The sequence below is a fragment of the Trachurus japonicus genome, chromosome 5 (genome assembly GCF_045865225.1).
Source record: "Trachurus japonicus isolate A0001 chromosome 5, Traja_1.0".
Classification (NCBI taxonomy): Eukaryota; Metazoa; Chordata; class Actinopteri; order Carangiformes; family Carangidae; genus Trachurus; species Trachurus japonicus.
In genome coordinates, this window is record NC_140911.1 from 15,984,975 (window position 1) to 16,002,579 (window position 17,605).

Genomic DNA, 17,605 nt, shown 5'->3' on the forward strand with positions numbered 1-17,605 from the left:
AATTATTATAATTCTTTTTTCTTCTGTTTTGTTATCTATGTCTTTTTATCCAGAACAAATGAAGTCTCTGCCAGTTGGGGGGAAAAAAAGTGCTACATAAATAAACTTGACTTGTCTGGGTTGTCTTGAATAACAGGAGGCACAAGGTCTTTCCAGCAAAAATTAAACTGATCTTTTTTTTTTCTCCAAGTAATATGATATTGATGGTTAGACAGGCTACACAGACACTGACCTTGGTGCCCAACAATGGACATTTCTGATGGCAGTGCCTGCTACCAAATTAGGCAGAAAGTTGGTTGAGCAACAAGTGGAAGATTAGGTGCAGTTCTTAGCTTGCAAAGGTCTGGCCCAATGCGTTAGCGATGTGCTTGGTGCTGATGCAGAAGATATCAAACAGCTCTTGGAGCTTGATAGCAGTGTATGTATACCAATACCACAATGCCTGATCTGAGGTTCCCTAAGGAACTTAGATGAATGATCTGAAAGCAACCACATACACCGATCGTCACCAAACACTTCCTCCACCACATGAGGCCATAATGTGGGAAAGACAAGTCCAAGTTCAGGCCCAGTTATTTCTTGCATAGTTGGATATCCACAGAATCACATTCCAGTGTTAGGACACTCACTGAGCTTGTCAGGAGGGAAGAGAAACCCCAATCAGATTTTCCACATTTCCCAGTGTCACGACAGATTGGATTAGTTCTGGATTGCTCTGCCTAGCAAGTGCAAAACGGATGAGAAGCTGATTAGAGTCACTCAAAGCTCTCCTAATTCTCCAAAATACTTTTGTTTGAAAGACTGAAGGAACGTGTGTCTCAACAACAAGGCTAGAAACCCCTGTTGGCGTCTTTGGTGAGGTGTGAAGTCAGTTTTCAGTCAGGAGCTCTGTTTGGACTTAATGCCACCAGCTTTGTGCCAACACACCCACCGGCCACCTTGAGCTTGAGTGGGTTACACGATCAGCCATCGCCATCAAGACTGGCTCTGAACAAGCCTGGGCTTTGCAGCTTTGCCCTTAACTGTGAGAGGGGAGGGGCTGCTTGGTAATATGATGAAAACCCTGCTTAGCGCAGGCAAGCCTTGGGTGGAACAGATGGAAGCTCCTTCTTTCTTATGCAATCCAGCATTAGTGAAGCAGAAAATATGACTTTTACGTGACTCCCTGGATGTCAGATAAAATAAAGAGCCTAATGAACGTCCTGGGACGAATAGATGAGCTTTGTAAACAGCCGGGTGGTGAGATTAACAAGAGGTCAGCCCGGCCCCCCCAAAGAGCCCTGCTGCCTGGTACTGCCGAGACTGATTTGGTACATTTTAGTGAGCAACTGAGCATCACAACACAGTCAGTTTAAATAATGTGCAATATATCATATAAGCTTGATGCATGAAACTACATTATGACTTATCTAGTATAGTAAGTGTCAAGTCTGTCTTGAATGCCTGAACAGTTCCTGATTTTTTGCAGCTTTCTCATTAATATTGATCACCTTCATAAATATTAGCATTGCCAGTGAGGCAGTATTCATTATTCCATTATATCAGTCATTATACTGCAGGAGGTTCTGTATGTTTTTTCTGTAAAACATATCAATATTCTATGAATGCATATAAATGACTGTATATGGCTTATATCTTTGTCTTCTCCTGCTTTGGTGCCTTGATCCTCTAATTATCGCATCCAAAAATTTGATTGTGTTTCAGTGTGTTTAGTGGAAAACGACCATAAAGTGGGTAAGTGTATGCAGACAGCATCACACAGGCAGTGAGATGCTACATTTGAAGGTCCCAAATTGACCAAAACTGGGAGATTAAACAGAATGAGAGAAGAGGACGCACTGGTGAAAGGCTTTGAATAATAATAACACTTGAGAAAGGGGTGAAAAAAAAAAAAAGGCAGCCTTCTTGAGACCCCTTTCTAAAAATAGCTTCCACTGGTGTGACATCATCAGTGCTATGCAAATATCATCCACCTTTACTTCTGTCGGTGCAGCAGAAAAGACTGTGTGTGTGTGTGTGGAGTGTGTTTAACCCACAGCTGCACCTGTGAGTGTCAGCGCTGACGACATGGACACACACATAAACACATGCACATGCAAAGAGCAGCACACACACTGTTTCCTATGATACATTCACTTTCCTGCATGACTGTAAAGAAAGTGAGAAGATTAACTAATATGACTCTTGCCATTACAGTACAGTCGCTGGCAAATTCTGACTCTCAGATTTCCTTGACTACCACCTCACCCCCCCCCCCCCCAAAAAAAAGAAAAAATCCCCCAGCATGCAACATTTATAGAAGTACTCACAAGTAATGGTGGCGTCTGTGAATCATGGCAGAGCTGGGAACCTCTGTGTCTGGTCTGGGGGAGCAGGAGAGCAGAAAGCTGAGGCACACAGACTGGCATGCAGTTAAGGCTCCCTCGGTCACCCACCAACTCTCACACACCACCACACGTACACACACACATTCAGACACACACACACACACACACACACACACACACCCTGACTTGGCTTGCTGCTCATTCAAGCTTGGTCACAGTGGGGATGATGGCTCACATGCAGCAGTCTCATGATGTAACCGCCGCTGCTTCTCTCATTAGCAGCAGCCAAAGCACAAACTCTACTGCATTTAACCTTCGCAATCCATTATGCAGCACGTACATAGACTAGAACTAATACGTCTACTTAATCCTATCTATTAAATCAATATCTATTAGTGATGTGTGTTGTACAGCAGGAAATGAAAAGTATATTCTTTCATTTCCATTTATCTCTGAATCTGAATTCAGGTTAAAAGGCTCTTATTTGAAGCTTTAATATTTGAAGAATTGGCACTATTTTGCTGAATTACATTAATGAAAAAAAAATCCAACTTTAAATAATACATTGTAGGGAAACTGCACTGTTTTCTATTATGTCTGCTCTCACATGAATGTGTGTTTGCATAGTGGGTGTGTATCTCACTGTTAAAAGACCTACATAACATTCAATGCAAAGGCTCACTCTGTATTACTGTACTGAGAAGGGAAAAGGGGATTGGCCGCCTGGTCTCTATGGAAACCGCTGGCTGCGTTGAGGGCAGGTCCACAGAGGAAAAGGCATCAGGGAATCAAATCCTCTCTGCGTTTCTCATCCAGAGTTGATGAATCCTCTGCAGCTAATAGCAGCACTGTACAAATGACTGGGCAGGTACAGGACTAAATCACATTCACGTTTTAATACTGCTCAATATGAGCTGCTCTCACGCTCGCAGACACGCACAGTTGTAGTGAGTGGAGACGACCCGAGGGAGATGCTGCAAAACCTTCAACTTTAGCTCTTTTAGGTATTTTTCCTTGTTTTCCCCACAACAGACGAAAATGCTCACGGTTTTATATGCACTACTATTCACTGCCGCCACTGAGGCTGTACACAGTCACATTCACAGAGAGTACATAAATAAAAGATGTGTATACCAAATGTGCAACAACAACAATTCAAATCCACACTTGGTATGACACATAACTTTACACTATACACCTCAAAACAACCTCAATCTAGGGCTGGGCGATATGGCAAAAAACGTTATCACGATATGTTTTTCCATATTGATCGATTCTCGATATCGTCTCGATATGTATTTTTTGCTGCCGCTGCCAGTTCAAGCAGCATCCTGACTGAATCCCGAAGAAACCAGAGAATGTGTTCAGTTTGGGAGGATGACATGAGTTCACTTTAATGTTCATTAAGGGTGGAACAGTTCAATAATCCACAGTTTGATTTGATTTACATTGTTGTTGCTGGAGCCGGTGCATATTCTCATTTGCCCAGGTCATAGTATTTCAAAGGAGGTTAAATCGAAGGCAACTGGACTTAGTTATTTGTCTAGGAAGACGTTTCACCTCTCATCCAAGAGGCTTCATCAGTTCATGTACGCATCTGACCAGGCTGGGACTGTGGGACATTGTGCTGTGTGCAGTACTGGGACTGGTCCAGTCCCAGCCTGGTCAGATGCGTACATGAACTGATGAAGCCTCTTGGATGAGAGGTGAAACGTCTTCCTAGACAAATAACTAAGTCCAGTTGCCTTCGATTTAACCTCCTTTGAAATTGTTGTTGCTGTTGTTTTCTGTTGTCTTTTTTCTACCATACATCAGCTCTAAAATGTGTCAATCATGAGGCTTTAGTCTTTCTAGTTATTTGAACAGGTTGTAGACAAATATTTAGCTTTTTAGCTGCTCTGACACCAGGCTTTATGCCGAGCCCACTCTGATGAATCCAGGTGTGTCTGACTCTGACCTCAGTAGTCACAACAACTGTCAGACACACCTGGATTCATCAGTTTGTCCAATAATGTAAGACAGGAAGGAAAGGAGCCTGTTTGAGCTCAGGAAGTAGTGGAGCTGTGCATAAAGCCTATTTATTGATCTGACTCGGTAACCACGAGCGCAGTTCACGTCAACTCAGGTGATCTGCAGGTTGTTGTTTCACTTCACCGCTCCGACGCGACGCTCCGTGTGTGTGTGCGCGCGGCGCTGACAGAGAGAGAGGGAGGGAGAGAGGCTGTCGGCGCATACTGTGAGTGGATTTGACTCCGCGCGCACTGTCCGCGGACTTTTGCGGTTTCATAGGCAAGCATACAGTATCACATTTGAAACAGATTGAGTCCGCGCGGTCATAAAAATTGAGCTTTGCACGGAAGGGACCGGCGGACGCCCGCTTTGGGTCCTCGTCTGCCTCGAGTGCGCGCGGACATCCGCGGAGTCAAATACGCCGGAGTATGTGGGGGCCTGAGCCTAGCGCATGTTGTTCACACTGTACATGAGCAAACAGACATGTTACCGCAGAATAAACGTCACAAGCAGCTCCGTGTTTCCTCCACTTTCTGACCGTGGTAGGCTATCATCAGGTTGCTCTGACTCCACACTGACAGGCTTCTTTAGCCGGGACAGACGAACTGATGCTGAACTTTCACTTTATCACAGCTTGGGATCAATAAAGTATATCTATCTATCTATCCATCTTATCCTTCCTCCCTTTAGCTGCAGCAGCTCAAACAAGCTCTGCATGCTCAGGACAGGAGGCGGAGTATCAGACGGAAGTGTGGCCGGCTGCTGTCGCGCATATTTACTTTCATGTGATATCGAGGAATAGGGCCATAGCTTATTATCGAAATCGTTCAAAGATTTATCGCGATCCCGTATCGAGATCGTTATATCGCCCAGCCCTACCTCAATCCATCCAAATGTACAAATTGTTTTACTAGAAATTCAATAAATCTTTTAATATGGCAAGTTTTACCGTAAACATGAACTTCACACCATCATCAGTGGTTTGGTTCATAACTAAACATCTCCAAACCATCTGAAGAGGAATACAATCCCTCACCAGCTTCCCACCAATATACGATGTCAATGGTGTTGGGAATGCAAGGAACTATAATTTCATATTGTCTTATTGATATGTCCTGTAGAAAAGCTGTATAGTTGAATTAGACTTTAAAGCAGTACTAAAGAACTTTCAGTTTTGGTTGAGTTTGGCGGTGCCAGTGGCCCAAAGCGGTAGTGTTTTGCCTGAAGGAAGACTCCATTTCCCATGAGCACCAGCGCATAGCACCGTAAACATCCTGATCTCCCGACGCATGGAAATTAACAGAAGACGTCCAAACTAAGTTTCTGTTATCAGTGGATCATTTCACAGTAAACACATATACACAATCAGACGGAAAGGTGCCGCATTGCTGCTCCCTCCTCGTCGTGACTCGCAAAAGTGAAAGTGAAACTTAAGTGAGAGCCGGTTTCCCACCATGCTTAGTGCCAGAGAAGGCGATACAGACCATAATGATACAGACCCCCTCAGGCCATGACAGAGGTGTCATTCAACCTGTTGTAAGTCGATGTACCATCACAAAAGTTATGAAAATATTATATGAAGGTTGAAAAGTTCCTTAGTGTTGGTTTAACTATTCAATGAAAGTCACATTACATAGATGTTTGTTGTGCAGAGAAACAACTCAAAAGCTCCTCGGTGACACAGTTTAAAGAGAGACACACAGGCCCATATTAAGTAGTTAAAGTGGCTCTGCAGCTGATAATGGACTTGTCTCAGGGGAAGCGGCTGGTGGCATCTTGTCACCTGTGAAAAAGGACTATCGAGGAGGAGCAATTCAGCTGAGTGACACCACCGGCCACGTTTAGCATTTTTTCAGTATGCATTGAGCTGTCCTTTTCTCCCTGAACAAAAACCATGCCAAACCAACTGATGATGGTTTTTAGCAGGGGATGCACCGACGACAACTTTTCAGCCGTCCCTTCCATTTGTAACTGCAGCAAACAAGTGAAGTTTTTTTGTGGCCTCCTGGAAGATGTATGCCCTTATCAGGGAGAGGTAAGGGAGGGCGGACTCAATCATGCTATTGTGGGATTCGAGTAAAGGCTGGAAGTAGATGGAGGGGCGGGCAAATTGCTTAACAGAATGAAAAGCTGCACCATCACTCAGCAGATAACATGACTGCTGAATACGCTTTGCATGTATCACACGCCGCTGTACTCGGCTGCAGATTCCTCACAGGAATACACACTGTGCGGGGATGGCTCAACCTTTTTGACATGACAGGAGGCTAGGCATAGGGGAAGCGGCGAAACAACTATCGCAGACGAGGCCTTTACAGCAGTTGTCATGACAATAGCGATGGCTGAAAAGCAAAGATCCTCTCCGACCCCTCTCTGGAGATTCGCTGACATTCGGCCCCACTCTTCTTGGACAAAAACCACGGAGATCAGTGCTGTGGCTGCAGCTCCAACAGTGCCTCGCCCTCCTTGCTCTGTCTAGTCTTAAAGATTGTGAATGGTCCAGATGGGAGGTGTTTTGAGTCGCCTCACAGCCCGGGGGGGTGGGAATGTACAGGGGGTGAGTTTGTCAGTTTGATGAATAGTGCTGGATCAGTCGCTGCATGTGCTCAATGCATCGTGTGCATTTGATTTACCGAACCCTTCCTTCGATAGCGGGGGATCAGTAAAACCCCTGGGTGCCGTCATCTTGCTTTCTACACTACAGACACTGTGCATCCTTAGAGATATACAGGCTGGAGCGACACTGACAGCCACATCCCCAGTCTGATTCATCATCACCAATTGGTCCCCGGGGAGTCGGACTGGTTTCAGGGACTCGGTCCTCTGCGTTAAGCACCGATGGCCGTCTGCCACCGACAAATTGGAGCATGGGGTTGACAACACTTAGGAGGACATCATCAGTTGGGCTTGGTCTACACTCTACCAGAGGCTCTCTAGCATGTGATACTCTGAGTAATGAGACGACATGACGCCTCAGTAGCTACAGCCAAGACTGGAGAGAAAGGAAGGATGTAAAAAGATAGAGAAGAGCTTGATTCGGTAAACCCACGGACACGCTGGCTCTATTGTGCTTTATGGAGTGCTGTGATCGTTCAACAGATATTTGGCCTGTGAAATGTCCAAAACTTTGATTAAAAGGAGAATCATTGTCAGGCAGCACCTCAGACCACGGTCTCTCACTGAGAGATTTCCTCACTGTTTCTTATCCTTGGGCAGAATGGGCCTGATGGTCTGTTATGTAATAGGCTTATAGGAAGGAGACATGTTTATGTGGTACTTCTGGACAAGCCTGCTGAGAGAATCTCAGTAAGGTCTTCTCTTAGGCCACTAGAGTAAACAACAACAGGCACATGTACTGTATTGCTTGCAATTGAAAGATTGACAACAGTAAAAACAAGAAAGCAGAGGTGAAGAAATGATTCTTCACTTCTCTTAGGGGGAAGACCACGCTGGCTTCACAGCCAATGGTGGTCTACAACTGAGACATGGAGACATTCACTCTCTGGCTGGGGAGGAGGCTAGAGGGCGTAGAGTGGGAGGAGGTGTGTTGTTTCTTGTGGTAGCTGGAGGTTGTGTGAAGTCATACTGCTGTGACATCGACTGAAGACAGGCATTAGGGCCCAGAAGTGGAGTCTCTTTTTACTCTGAGAGGGGAAAAAAAAAGCCCGCGGCTCACTAAAACAACAACAACACCCGAACACATCACTGCAGTTACTGCACTACCCCACTCGCAGCTGGGAAAACACAGGAAGCAGAATGGGAGGGAGGCTGTGAAGTGGCAATTCAAACACAAGATTGTTCACTGAGGGACATGATGTCAGCTTACTGCGTTCAGTGTGACAAGAGCTATTATGCAGATTGTCTCATTGGTAAGGATAGGAGTGAGCGAACAGCGGTAATGGACTGTGTGTGTGTGTGAGTGAGTGATTAGAAGGAAAGTTTTTAAAGAATCACTGACTGTGGTCACTGTCTCCCTCCTCCGGCTGTCCTGCAGTAAAAACGTCAGGCCGGTTTGAGATACATTCTCATTTGTCATTTACTGACTAATGCTTCTTTCTGAGTTTATGTTATCCGGTAATAACCAGACTTTCACCGGTAAAATACGATATAAAGTAAAAATTTACAATGCATCAGCTGGTCGGAAAAAAGTCTGTTTATCTGAACTACCCAACTCACTCAGTACTTGGTGCAGCGTGATGTGCCGGTGTTTCTCAGTTGGGGGGAACTATCCCTTTAAGTACTTTCTGAGAAACTGAAGGAGGGATGTATCCACCCTTGAGCAGTGACTACATTTACTAAAGCGCTGTACTTGATAAGAATTTGACATAACTGAATTTCACCGAAATCCTCCTGTTTTATGATACTTAATATTTCTGTAAGAGAACATTTTGGTTTTAGTCTGTTTAATCATTTTAGAAACGAAGAAATGATTATCTAATCAATGAGGGTCAGCTGCTACTCTGAGTGGTATATGTCGTCAGTCACTTTAGACTGACTTTTTAGACAATGGTATTTATGTACTTTGAACTGTTTGTATGTAACTGTCGTGTATTTAAGGGTATAGTAGGGGTCCAGACTCTTGATACCTATGTGGTTGAGAGAGGCTGCACCCAATTCGGCCAAAAGTAAGACTCTGTCTTTATTTTGATGATTATTGTTTATTTTTTACTGGTTGTTAGGTTAGACAAAGGGTTGTAATAAATCCTCAAAACCTTGGTAGGTCTTTGGTGTTACTTATTCCTCAGCAGAGGGCAATGTTTTTGCCTCCACAATTTAAACTTAAGGGCATTTGAGAGGGAAACATTTGTACTTTACTTCATTCTTTTCACAGCTGTACTTTTCACAATGATACAGAACAAGACAAGACTAAGTCAAGACCTAGGACAGGTCTGGGCCACCTACTGTGCTGGTCGGACCGTGTGAGTTTTGCTTTTACCGCTGTCATGCATGCGCGCTTCTCTCTGTGTGTGTGAACGCCAATAACGGAGAAAGAGCGCTATGCGGAGATGAATGAACGGAGCGATATTGCGTTGGTAGAGCCAATGGTGAAAAATCTATTCGCGGTGGACATAATTATTTGTGGTGGGCCGCCATGAATGTATGGGAAACACTCCTGTATGTAGTCTGAAAAAAATCACCTGATACATATGTTAAAGACAAGGATATGATTAAAATATGATTAAGATAAGATAAGAAGGGCAGTGGCTGGATATTGAGGAGATTTACTTGATGGAAAGACTGACTTACTGTCTCAGAATGAAAGCAGGGACCTCGGACCAAAGGTGGCAGAAACGGTTTGTGTTAATACGAAAAAAGAAGTCTAATATGCAGCAGACATAATGGACAGGGATGTGCCCCACATCCACTTGTTACTTATTTTTTAAATATTTTTTCTTTATTCTTCTTTATTTACTTTTACTCTGGTTTTTTTTTTCATCTTCTATCATTTTGGTGACTTGCATCGTTGTGCAATGACTCTTGTTTATGTAAAACAAAAAAGCAAAATAAATAAAGAGTTAAAAACTGACTTTTAATCTTTAAACAGACCACTAGTACAGATTACAATTACTATTATAACAACAGATGAATTGACAATGTGAAAATACTGTATGGTTGCTTAGGGAAAAATATCTATATCTTGTCCTAATAAAAAATATTTCATTTTTAGTGAGACTGCATGCTGTACTGGTCTGTAAAAACTCATCACACATTTTCCCACTAATCATAAATTGTTACAGCCCCACCTGACCATCATTTAGTCCTGGCATCAGCATACACAGGATCCCTGAGCCTGTTCCTCCTGCTGCCATATGGGCTCTGCAAGATCACACGGTTTGCACATGTTTCTTTTAACTTCATCAGACAGCCAGGCCAAGAACGGGATTTTCAAAGTGTCGGTGCAGCGAACGTGCTCTCAACAAAAACAAGAGACAAGGCCATCAGACACGTTGCTTCCAGTCATCTGACCAGTTGTTCTCTGTGTCGTCGTCGTCACTGATTTGAGTGAACGCCCACATTTAATGACAGCAGTAATGGCTTTTTAAGGGTAGTGACTTCTGTGTCCTGATGACTGATGTGTGTGCACTTGTGCCTCCATCTTTGTGAGGCCTATAACTCAAATTGGTTCACAGTGTGAGGATAGAGTGGGAAAGTGAGGATATTGTGGTCCTCAAGCCTTTTAAAAGACTGTTGAAGGGTCAAGACTTGGTTCCAAGGTTAGGGTTATCTAATGTGTGTGTGTGTGTGTGTGTGTGTGTGTGTGTGTGTGTGTGTGTGCGTGTGTGTGTGTGGTCACAGTCAGGAGCCATTTTAAGTGTTTGTGCCAACAGAGGGCAGTGTGTTTTCACTCAATGAGCCCCATTCCAAGTCCCTCAGGACCTCTGCTTCAGAGCAAAAAGGACAGTGTCGACACACTGTTCATCTCAAAATTTCTTTCTTCATGGTTCGCATTAGGCCAAAGGCACACCTGAATAATTCATTTTCAGTCTCATTGCATGGAGACAGTATAGTGGTCTCAAACTGCTGCCCCCCCTCTCCCCTCCCCTCCCCCCGTCGTGCCTTACACACCTATACCTTGGTTGATGTTTTATTGGATTTCTGTGTTTCATCCACAGCTTGTGTTCTCACAGATCACCACCTGACCTGCGGGTCAGCTGTTTGATTAGAGCCCACTGTCTGTGTGCCATGTGTGACTCCGCACAGAGGACTGGTGTTTGTTGGTCAGCGGCAAAACCCACTTTAAAGCACAGAAATATTCTCACTTCTCTCTTCAGAGGGATGTCGACTGACAGACAGGGACGCTCTGGGACATAATTTCCGATATGAATGATATTCTGACATTACACAAAGCCGGTATGGGTGGAAATATCAGTTCTGGCGTGAGGACATTTTTATTGGGTGTTATCATCAAATAAAAGCAAATAAAAGCGACACCTATGCTGTATTGGAAACGTCCACATATACTTTACCTTATCAACATCCAATGCAATTTTATTTAAAGGTAGAATTGCATCATTGCGGGAAAGTGGTGCGACAGTGGGATGAAGGCACAGAACAACAGGAAAGTTGCTCATTTCCCCACTGAACGTGTTCTCTGTATGGAAAGGTGATGTGTTTGCCTTGACACATAAAGCTGGTGAAGTCAAAACTGCCGGTTGTTAATTACCAAGTTGCTGATTACATTCCCTCTTGTAATTTACTGCTTTAGCGTCACTTTAAAATGCGTGGCAAGGAACGCTCTTGCTGGTTTATTAAATCATCACTGCCAGTGAAGATGTAAAGCTTCAGTGAAGCGTGACAGATCAAATGAACATGAACGGTAAGGCATGCCGGGGTTAGAGACTGCAAGACATGCACTCTCACAACTCACAGACACACATACACACATACACACATACACACACACCACCTGAAATAAAAACCTATAGCTCTAACTTCAGTATTTCAGTATAGTCTGTAACAAAGGAGGAAGCATTGTCTATTTGTGTGTGTCTGTGTGTAGTATAATTTAAAATGATTTCAAACACAGATGCAATGACATCTGTCATGTGGCAGCAGAAGACTGGACCCTCAGTGGCCTCTTAATTAGTTAGTCAGTTAATGAGGTTGGTAATGTGTTTCACTGATGTATGGACAGAGCCATAACTTCTTGCTTGATTGATATCTAGTAGATTGATAATTCTCCCTGTCAGTGTGGCAGTAATAATTAATAAACACATGCATATCCCCAAACTGAAAGTAAATAAGGCACGAGTAGGACATTTATAATTAAACTGCTTCTTAAAATCTGTGCAGTGTTGTTTTTGCTTTTCATGGTCTGCTCATATCAGACTCATTGTCCAGTCGTGCGTTGTCCTGTCTCCTGTCCATGGATGAAAAGACAGAATGCTTAGTAGTAATTTCTGCACACCTCCAGATTATGCTTGTTTATACTGGGCAGACATGAAAGACAAACAAACAAGAACATTAAGATTAATTAAGCATATTTGACACACTCTTTGGCCTCACTTTACTGTACTGACAAACCATGATGCTCTCATGTTATAAAAGTAATAGAGGTCCTTCCAGCTCTGGTTCATTTGCTATACATCGAAGAGCTGATGTCACAATCATTAATTTTAATTGAGCAGACAGCTGCTTAGCTAATGTATGACATGTGTGTGATGGTCCTGGAATAAATGAGGGCTTGTTTGGCTCCTCACGTTCATCTCATATCAATCCAACACAAAGGCAAGCCCTGCCACACATGTATTTGAAATCATACACAGGGTGCTACAGTAGGTTCTTCCAGTTCCTCCATGGGCTAAAGGCAGCACTAACAGTTTGCTTTAACATTTTCCCTCCTCATCTCCAGCAGACAGAGCAGGAAGCTGCTTCTCTCAGGCCTGTCGAGCCACTGCAATAGCCCTCACTATGTACACACTATCACCACATCCTATTAATGTCATGTCACAGCCAGACAACAATGTAATGATGATTAAAATGATACTAATCGAAATAGCAAATGGCGGTCATTATCATTACGGTTAATTATCTCCCATTCCACTGCACAGAGTGTGACAGCGAGCTGTCACCGCCAAGTGAACAAAGAGCAGAGCAATAACCTGGGTCAAAAGAATGAAGGCTGTGACTCCACAGGAGGCGTATCTGAATGTATCCTTCTGATTCTCACAGCAGGAGGTTTTCACTGATACACTGTTGATCTGGATCGACATCAGCATCTCAGGGCTCCTTTAATGTTCAGGAATGTTCTGAAGCTCAGACGCTCACAGTGCCGATATGGTTGTTTAAGATTTTGCATTTTGAAAACAGCTTCGTCTGACATTCAGATTCAGAGGGGTCATGTGGCACTGTTCAGGGAAGAAGTATCTATGGCTGGCCTGACGAGAGGAAGGAAAGAAATGTGTTTGTAGCTATGTTTACAGTAATCCATCAACAGATTGTATGGACCTTAAAATTGAATCACAACTGAACAATCCCCAAGGTCAATGACAGGAACAACTTCATCTTAAAAAGAATCTAATCCAATCTGGCCTTGAGGCACTCATGGGGTCTTCATGAGTGATGGGAAACGACATTGTTCACCCAGTAACCAAGTCAAACTATCAATCTGGCCTTGACCCAGGGAGGGTCTCGTGCCCCTTTAAGTCCTCTTGTGGAAAAAGGGAGGGGCTGGGGGAACAAAGAGTGGTTGGATCTTTCACTGCTACTATCCACTGGTGGATCTGAGGCAGGTGAACAACATGGGATGCTACAATCTGTTGAAAATGACAGTATCACGGCTTGTACTTTAATGTTTCCCAAACTTCCAGCTTCCCTGTCTTTGAATTTTATTTTAGAAGTGATGTGGATGAGGTGTAATAGGGCCAATTGGAGGTTTCTGTTTTTTTTTTTTTCCGAAACCAAAAGTACACACACAAAACCAGTATTAATCTGCTTCAAAATAAGCTGTTAACACAAGCATACCCAATGCCTCCAGTGGCGAAGGTCATGTCATTCTCCAACTGTTCCATTATTATTACTATGTTATTATTTAATAGGTTATATTAGAAATATACCTGTTCAGAACTGGAACATTCACTTCGTGGGAGCCAAGTTATTAGCTTATCTGAGAAAAATAGTGCTGATGGTCAGTGATGGAGCCACATGCAATAATAATATGTTCCATGCCCTGTTTATGGATTGTGAGGAATCAGATCTGATTTTTTTGGGACCTCTGTCTTTAGCTTGTCTGTTAGCATTTTAGCACATGTGGCCTGCTGGAAACATGAAAACGCTGGAGAAAGAGTTTTTAACCAAGTCGTAGACTTTTGGCTGCAGCATTATATACTATTAATCAACTAACCCTGGCAAATAAAAGCATTCAAGTGGAAAAAATGTGTTCCTTGGGTGGGAACATCTCCTTTATGAGTTTATACAGGAATGAGAAGGCTACATGTTTATCATAAGCATCTAAATTAAATTACTTGTTGTTACAGAAACTTGTATTTGCTTGTATTATCACTATAAACATTATGCATTATGTGCTGTGTTAGAATAAAAAAGATTGACAGACAACTACTAATGGGAGCTAGGCCAAAGCCAGTGGTCATATAATTCTGCTTTGACAGCAAAACAGAAAATCTCATGCACAAATACATATTATGCATGCACACTGACGGTATAAATAGTAACAATACTGTATATCTGAGACCTTGAAATTATTACATAATGAATCAAATAATAAGTGAAAGTTAAAAAGAAAACAGGATATTTCTTCAAATCTGTCCTCTAAAGACTGAGTCCATAGAAAACGTGAGCTTCCCTCCACATGGACTGAATCTTTATTCAAACAAAAAGAGGTCACACTGTATGCATAACGTTTCAGCTAAAGTGGATCAAAACAGTAGCTGATTTGGAAGTAGGCTAATGAATGCAGAGCATTAGAGTCTGTTTCCACTATTCCTCTCAGAGCTTTACTATATGGATGTTAGAGCTCTGCTCAGAGAGAACCAAAACAAAATCATTCTGGTTTCTTCTTCTGCTCAGACAGAATCCTGCATTTCATTTCTCCGCTCTTACTAATTGTCAACTTTAAGCACTGCTCTATGGAAGATTATTTAAAACCTAATTTCATTAATTTGGGTCTTCAAGATTTTTTAAGAGATGAAAACAGCTCTCAGGAGTTAATGCAATCATGGATGTTGAATTTCTAACAAAAAAAAAGAATATTAAAGGAGAAAATAAAACAAGATTGTTCACGTTGTCTAACCAAGGAGATCGCTTTGTGATGTTACGTATCTATTAGCAACAATGATGCGATTAGAGTAAGTTAAATACCAGCAGCCTGAGGACATTGGTTGGTTATAGGTGGACTGGGTGCAACTGCAATGATCTTATCCACGTTTACACTGCTGAAGCACTGGATGGATGCAATTATTTTTTTGTGGCTTTGGCAAACTTCTACTGCATGAGAGAGAGAGAGGAAAAAGTAAGATAAAGATGAACAAAATGTAGTTCAAAACCTAGTGTGTGTCTGGACCACCTCGAAGTGTGGAGTCAGAGAGACGGGAGATTATCAGACCTGCATCTCTGTTCTTCATCTGTGATTTAAAAATCAAGGCCACATGAGTTACTACTAGTTACCAACTCTTTGGAGTTGAGATACAAGACAAGAAAGAAGAGTGTGTGGAAAGCCATCCTGAGTCCAACAGTATAGTACAAGTGTAAATGCTGCTCAGTGGCAAACAGATGATGTAAATAATGACAGTGGAGCTTGACTTTTTTCCCCCTGCTCAAATATTGCACTTGACCACGCTCGCACTGAGCGCAGCTTGTGGGTGAGAGAGGGATCTACGAAACCTCAGTTTGTCCACAGGCCTCTACTGGCACACTGGTAATATGATGTTAATATTGCTCTCATACACATAAATGTACTGAACACACACACACACACACAGAAGTGCTCAGCCTCAGAGCCCTGCCCCTCCTCCTACTAGATGCTTCATACTTGATGCTGCTGAACCAAATCTGCTGCACTCGGCTTACAGCCTGTCAGTAGATGGTTAAAAGAACTTAAAATGTGTTTCTCTTTTTAAAAAGAAGATGATCTAAGCCTTGTGTGTTGCAGGCCTGGCATCTTAATACTGACATTTTCCCACTCTTTCATTTGGAAATCCAAGACAGGATTACGCATGGTGTTATTGAATTAGAGTGACATGGCAATCCAATTTTTGGTCGTAGCTATGAATGGATCTGCTTTATATCCTGGCTGTGGAAATGACTCAGTGCACTATACAAATCTATCACCACATGCACGGCAATCAGCACGTAAAAGTAGAGCAAATGAAAGCTTAACAGTTGGGAAAAGAAAAAAAGGGGGGAAGCAGATGAAAAGAGCACACTGCACTTTCCTGCAGCAGCAGCATCAGCAGCAGCACTACAGCAGCAGAGCAGAACTGATCACTTTCCTACTCCATTTTAATTTGTGGTGAACACGGAGAGCAGCTGTCAAACTGCCAGCAAGTTGGAATTTGGTTTTAACTCAAGTCTGAGCTGTGACACCTCCAATTCCTACATCAAGTTCTTGAAAACTCTGCTTGTAACCTGTTGATAGAGTGAACATTAAGCAAACAGAACAACAACACAACGCCAGAACGGTGTTGAGAAAATGGAAAACAGAAATAAGCAGGGACACTACAAATGTGGTAAATGGTAAATGGACTTGCACTTATATACGTAGCGCTTTTCTAGTCTCTCTAACCACTCAAAGCGCTTTACACTGTAGGTCACATTCACCCTTTCACACACACATTCATACAGTACAACGCTAGGCACAGCACGGGAACTAACCATTCACACACATTCATACACCCAATGGACGCATCGGGGGACAAGTGTGGGTTCAGTGTCTTTCCCAAGGACACCGCTCTACCTCCTGAACCACAGCCGCCCACTGGTGTGCCTGTGTGTCTGTGGACTACTACATCTTATTTTTGATAATAAATACAGATGTATGTGCAGCATTTCCCATCATATATAACTCATAATCTCCCAGAATTGGCCATATCATACTGTACACTCATATCTGTCAGAGCTGAAAATGATCCAAGTGTTAAAAGCGCATCCTAAAAATGCATTTTAAAACGGCATAAGAAGTCGGTTTTGAACGTATGTGAATAGGGTTATGATATCGCTAAATTCCACCGCATTTGAGAATTTCTGAAAGAAACATTTATACTTTTTCTGATATATCTTTAATTCTCAAATCACATAAAGTTAAAATTACCAAATGCTTTCAACTCCATTCATCCATCCAACAAACACTGCCCCTGTGCTGCAGTTTTCAATGTACAGACTGGTATAACAGTTACCAGTGCTTCATGTCAAGTACTGTACTACACATGTTTTACAGAAAAAACAAAAACCTGGCAACTCGACCTGTCAACTGCACCGACATTACTGTTTTTTTAATTTATTTTTTCCCCTGCATACAGAATCACAACGCAGACGCCTCTGTCAACTTCAGTGCTGCCTCTGCTGTAGCTCTGACAGAAGTCTTGATGGCCGTCTTCATGCAAAATGCCGTCTTCCAACAAGCACTGCACTGCACTGTCATTTGTAACATGTCATTTGCAACTGTGGCATTTCACTGATGTGGTGGTGGCCCTGCACCATAATGAGGACAATGCAGCTCAGAAAGCTGCTTTAAAAAATCCCAAAGAGGAAGAAGAAAAAAACCTGCTGTGAGCCTGTTATATATTTTACATGAGATGTGGCTATGCTTATAC

General features: G+C 42.8%; 1 protein-coding gene across 5 annotated transcripts in view; it reads right to left on the minus strand.

Annotated features, from left to right (window-relative positions):
• Positions 1-17,605, minus strand: part of iqsec1b (IQ motif and Sec7 domain ArfGEF 1b) — a 204,000-nt gene that overhangs the window by 91,148 nt on the left and 95,247 nt on the right. For 3 of the 5 annotated variants that reach the window (XR_015035841.1, XM_085776542.1, XM_085776535.1), the window contains exon 3: positions 2,310-2,363. The exons of the other annotated variants lie outside the window; for them this stretch is intronic. Coding sequence is in view for 2 of the 3 variants with exons in the window: in XM_085776542.1 (XP_085632668.1) it covers positions 2,310-2,363 (54 nt within the window). In the remaining variant the exon portion in view is untranslated. The remainder of the gene's footprint in view (positions 1-2,309; positions 2,364-17,605) is intronic. 5 annotated transcript variants of the gene reach the window in all.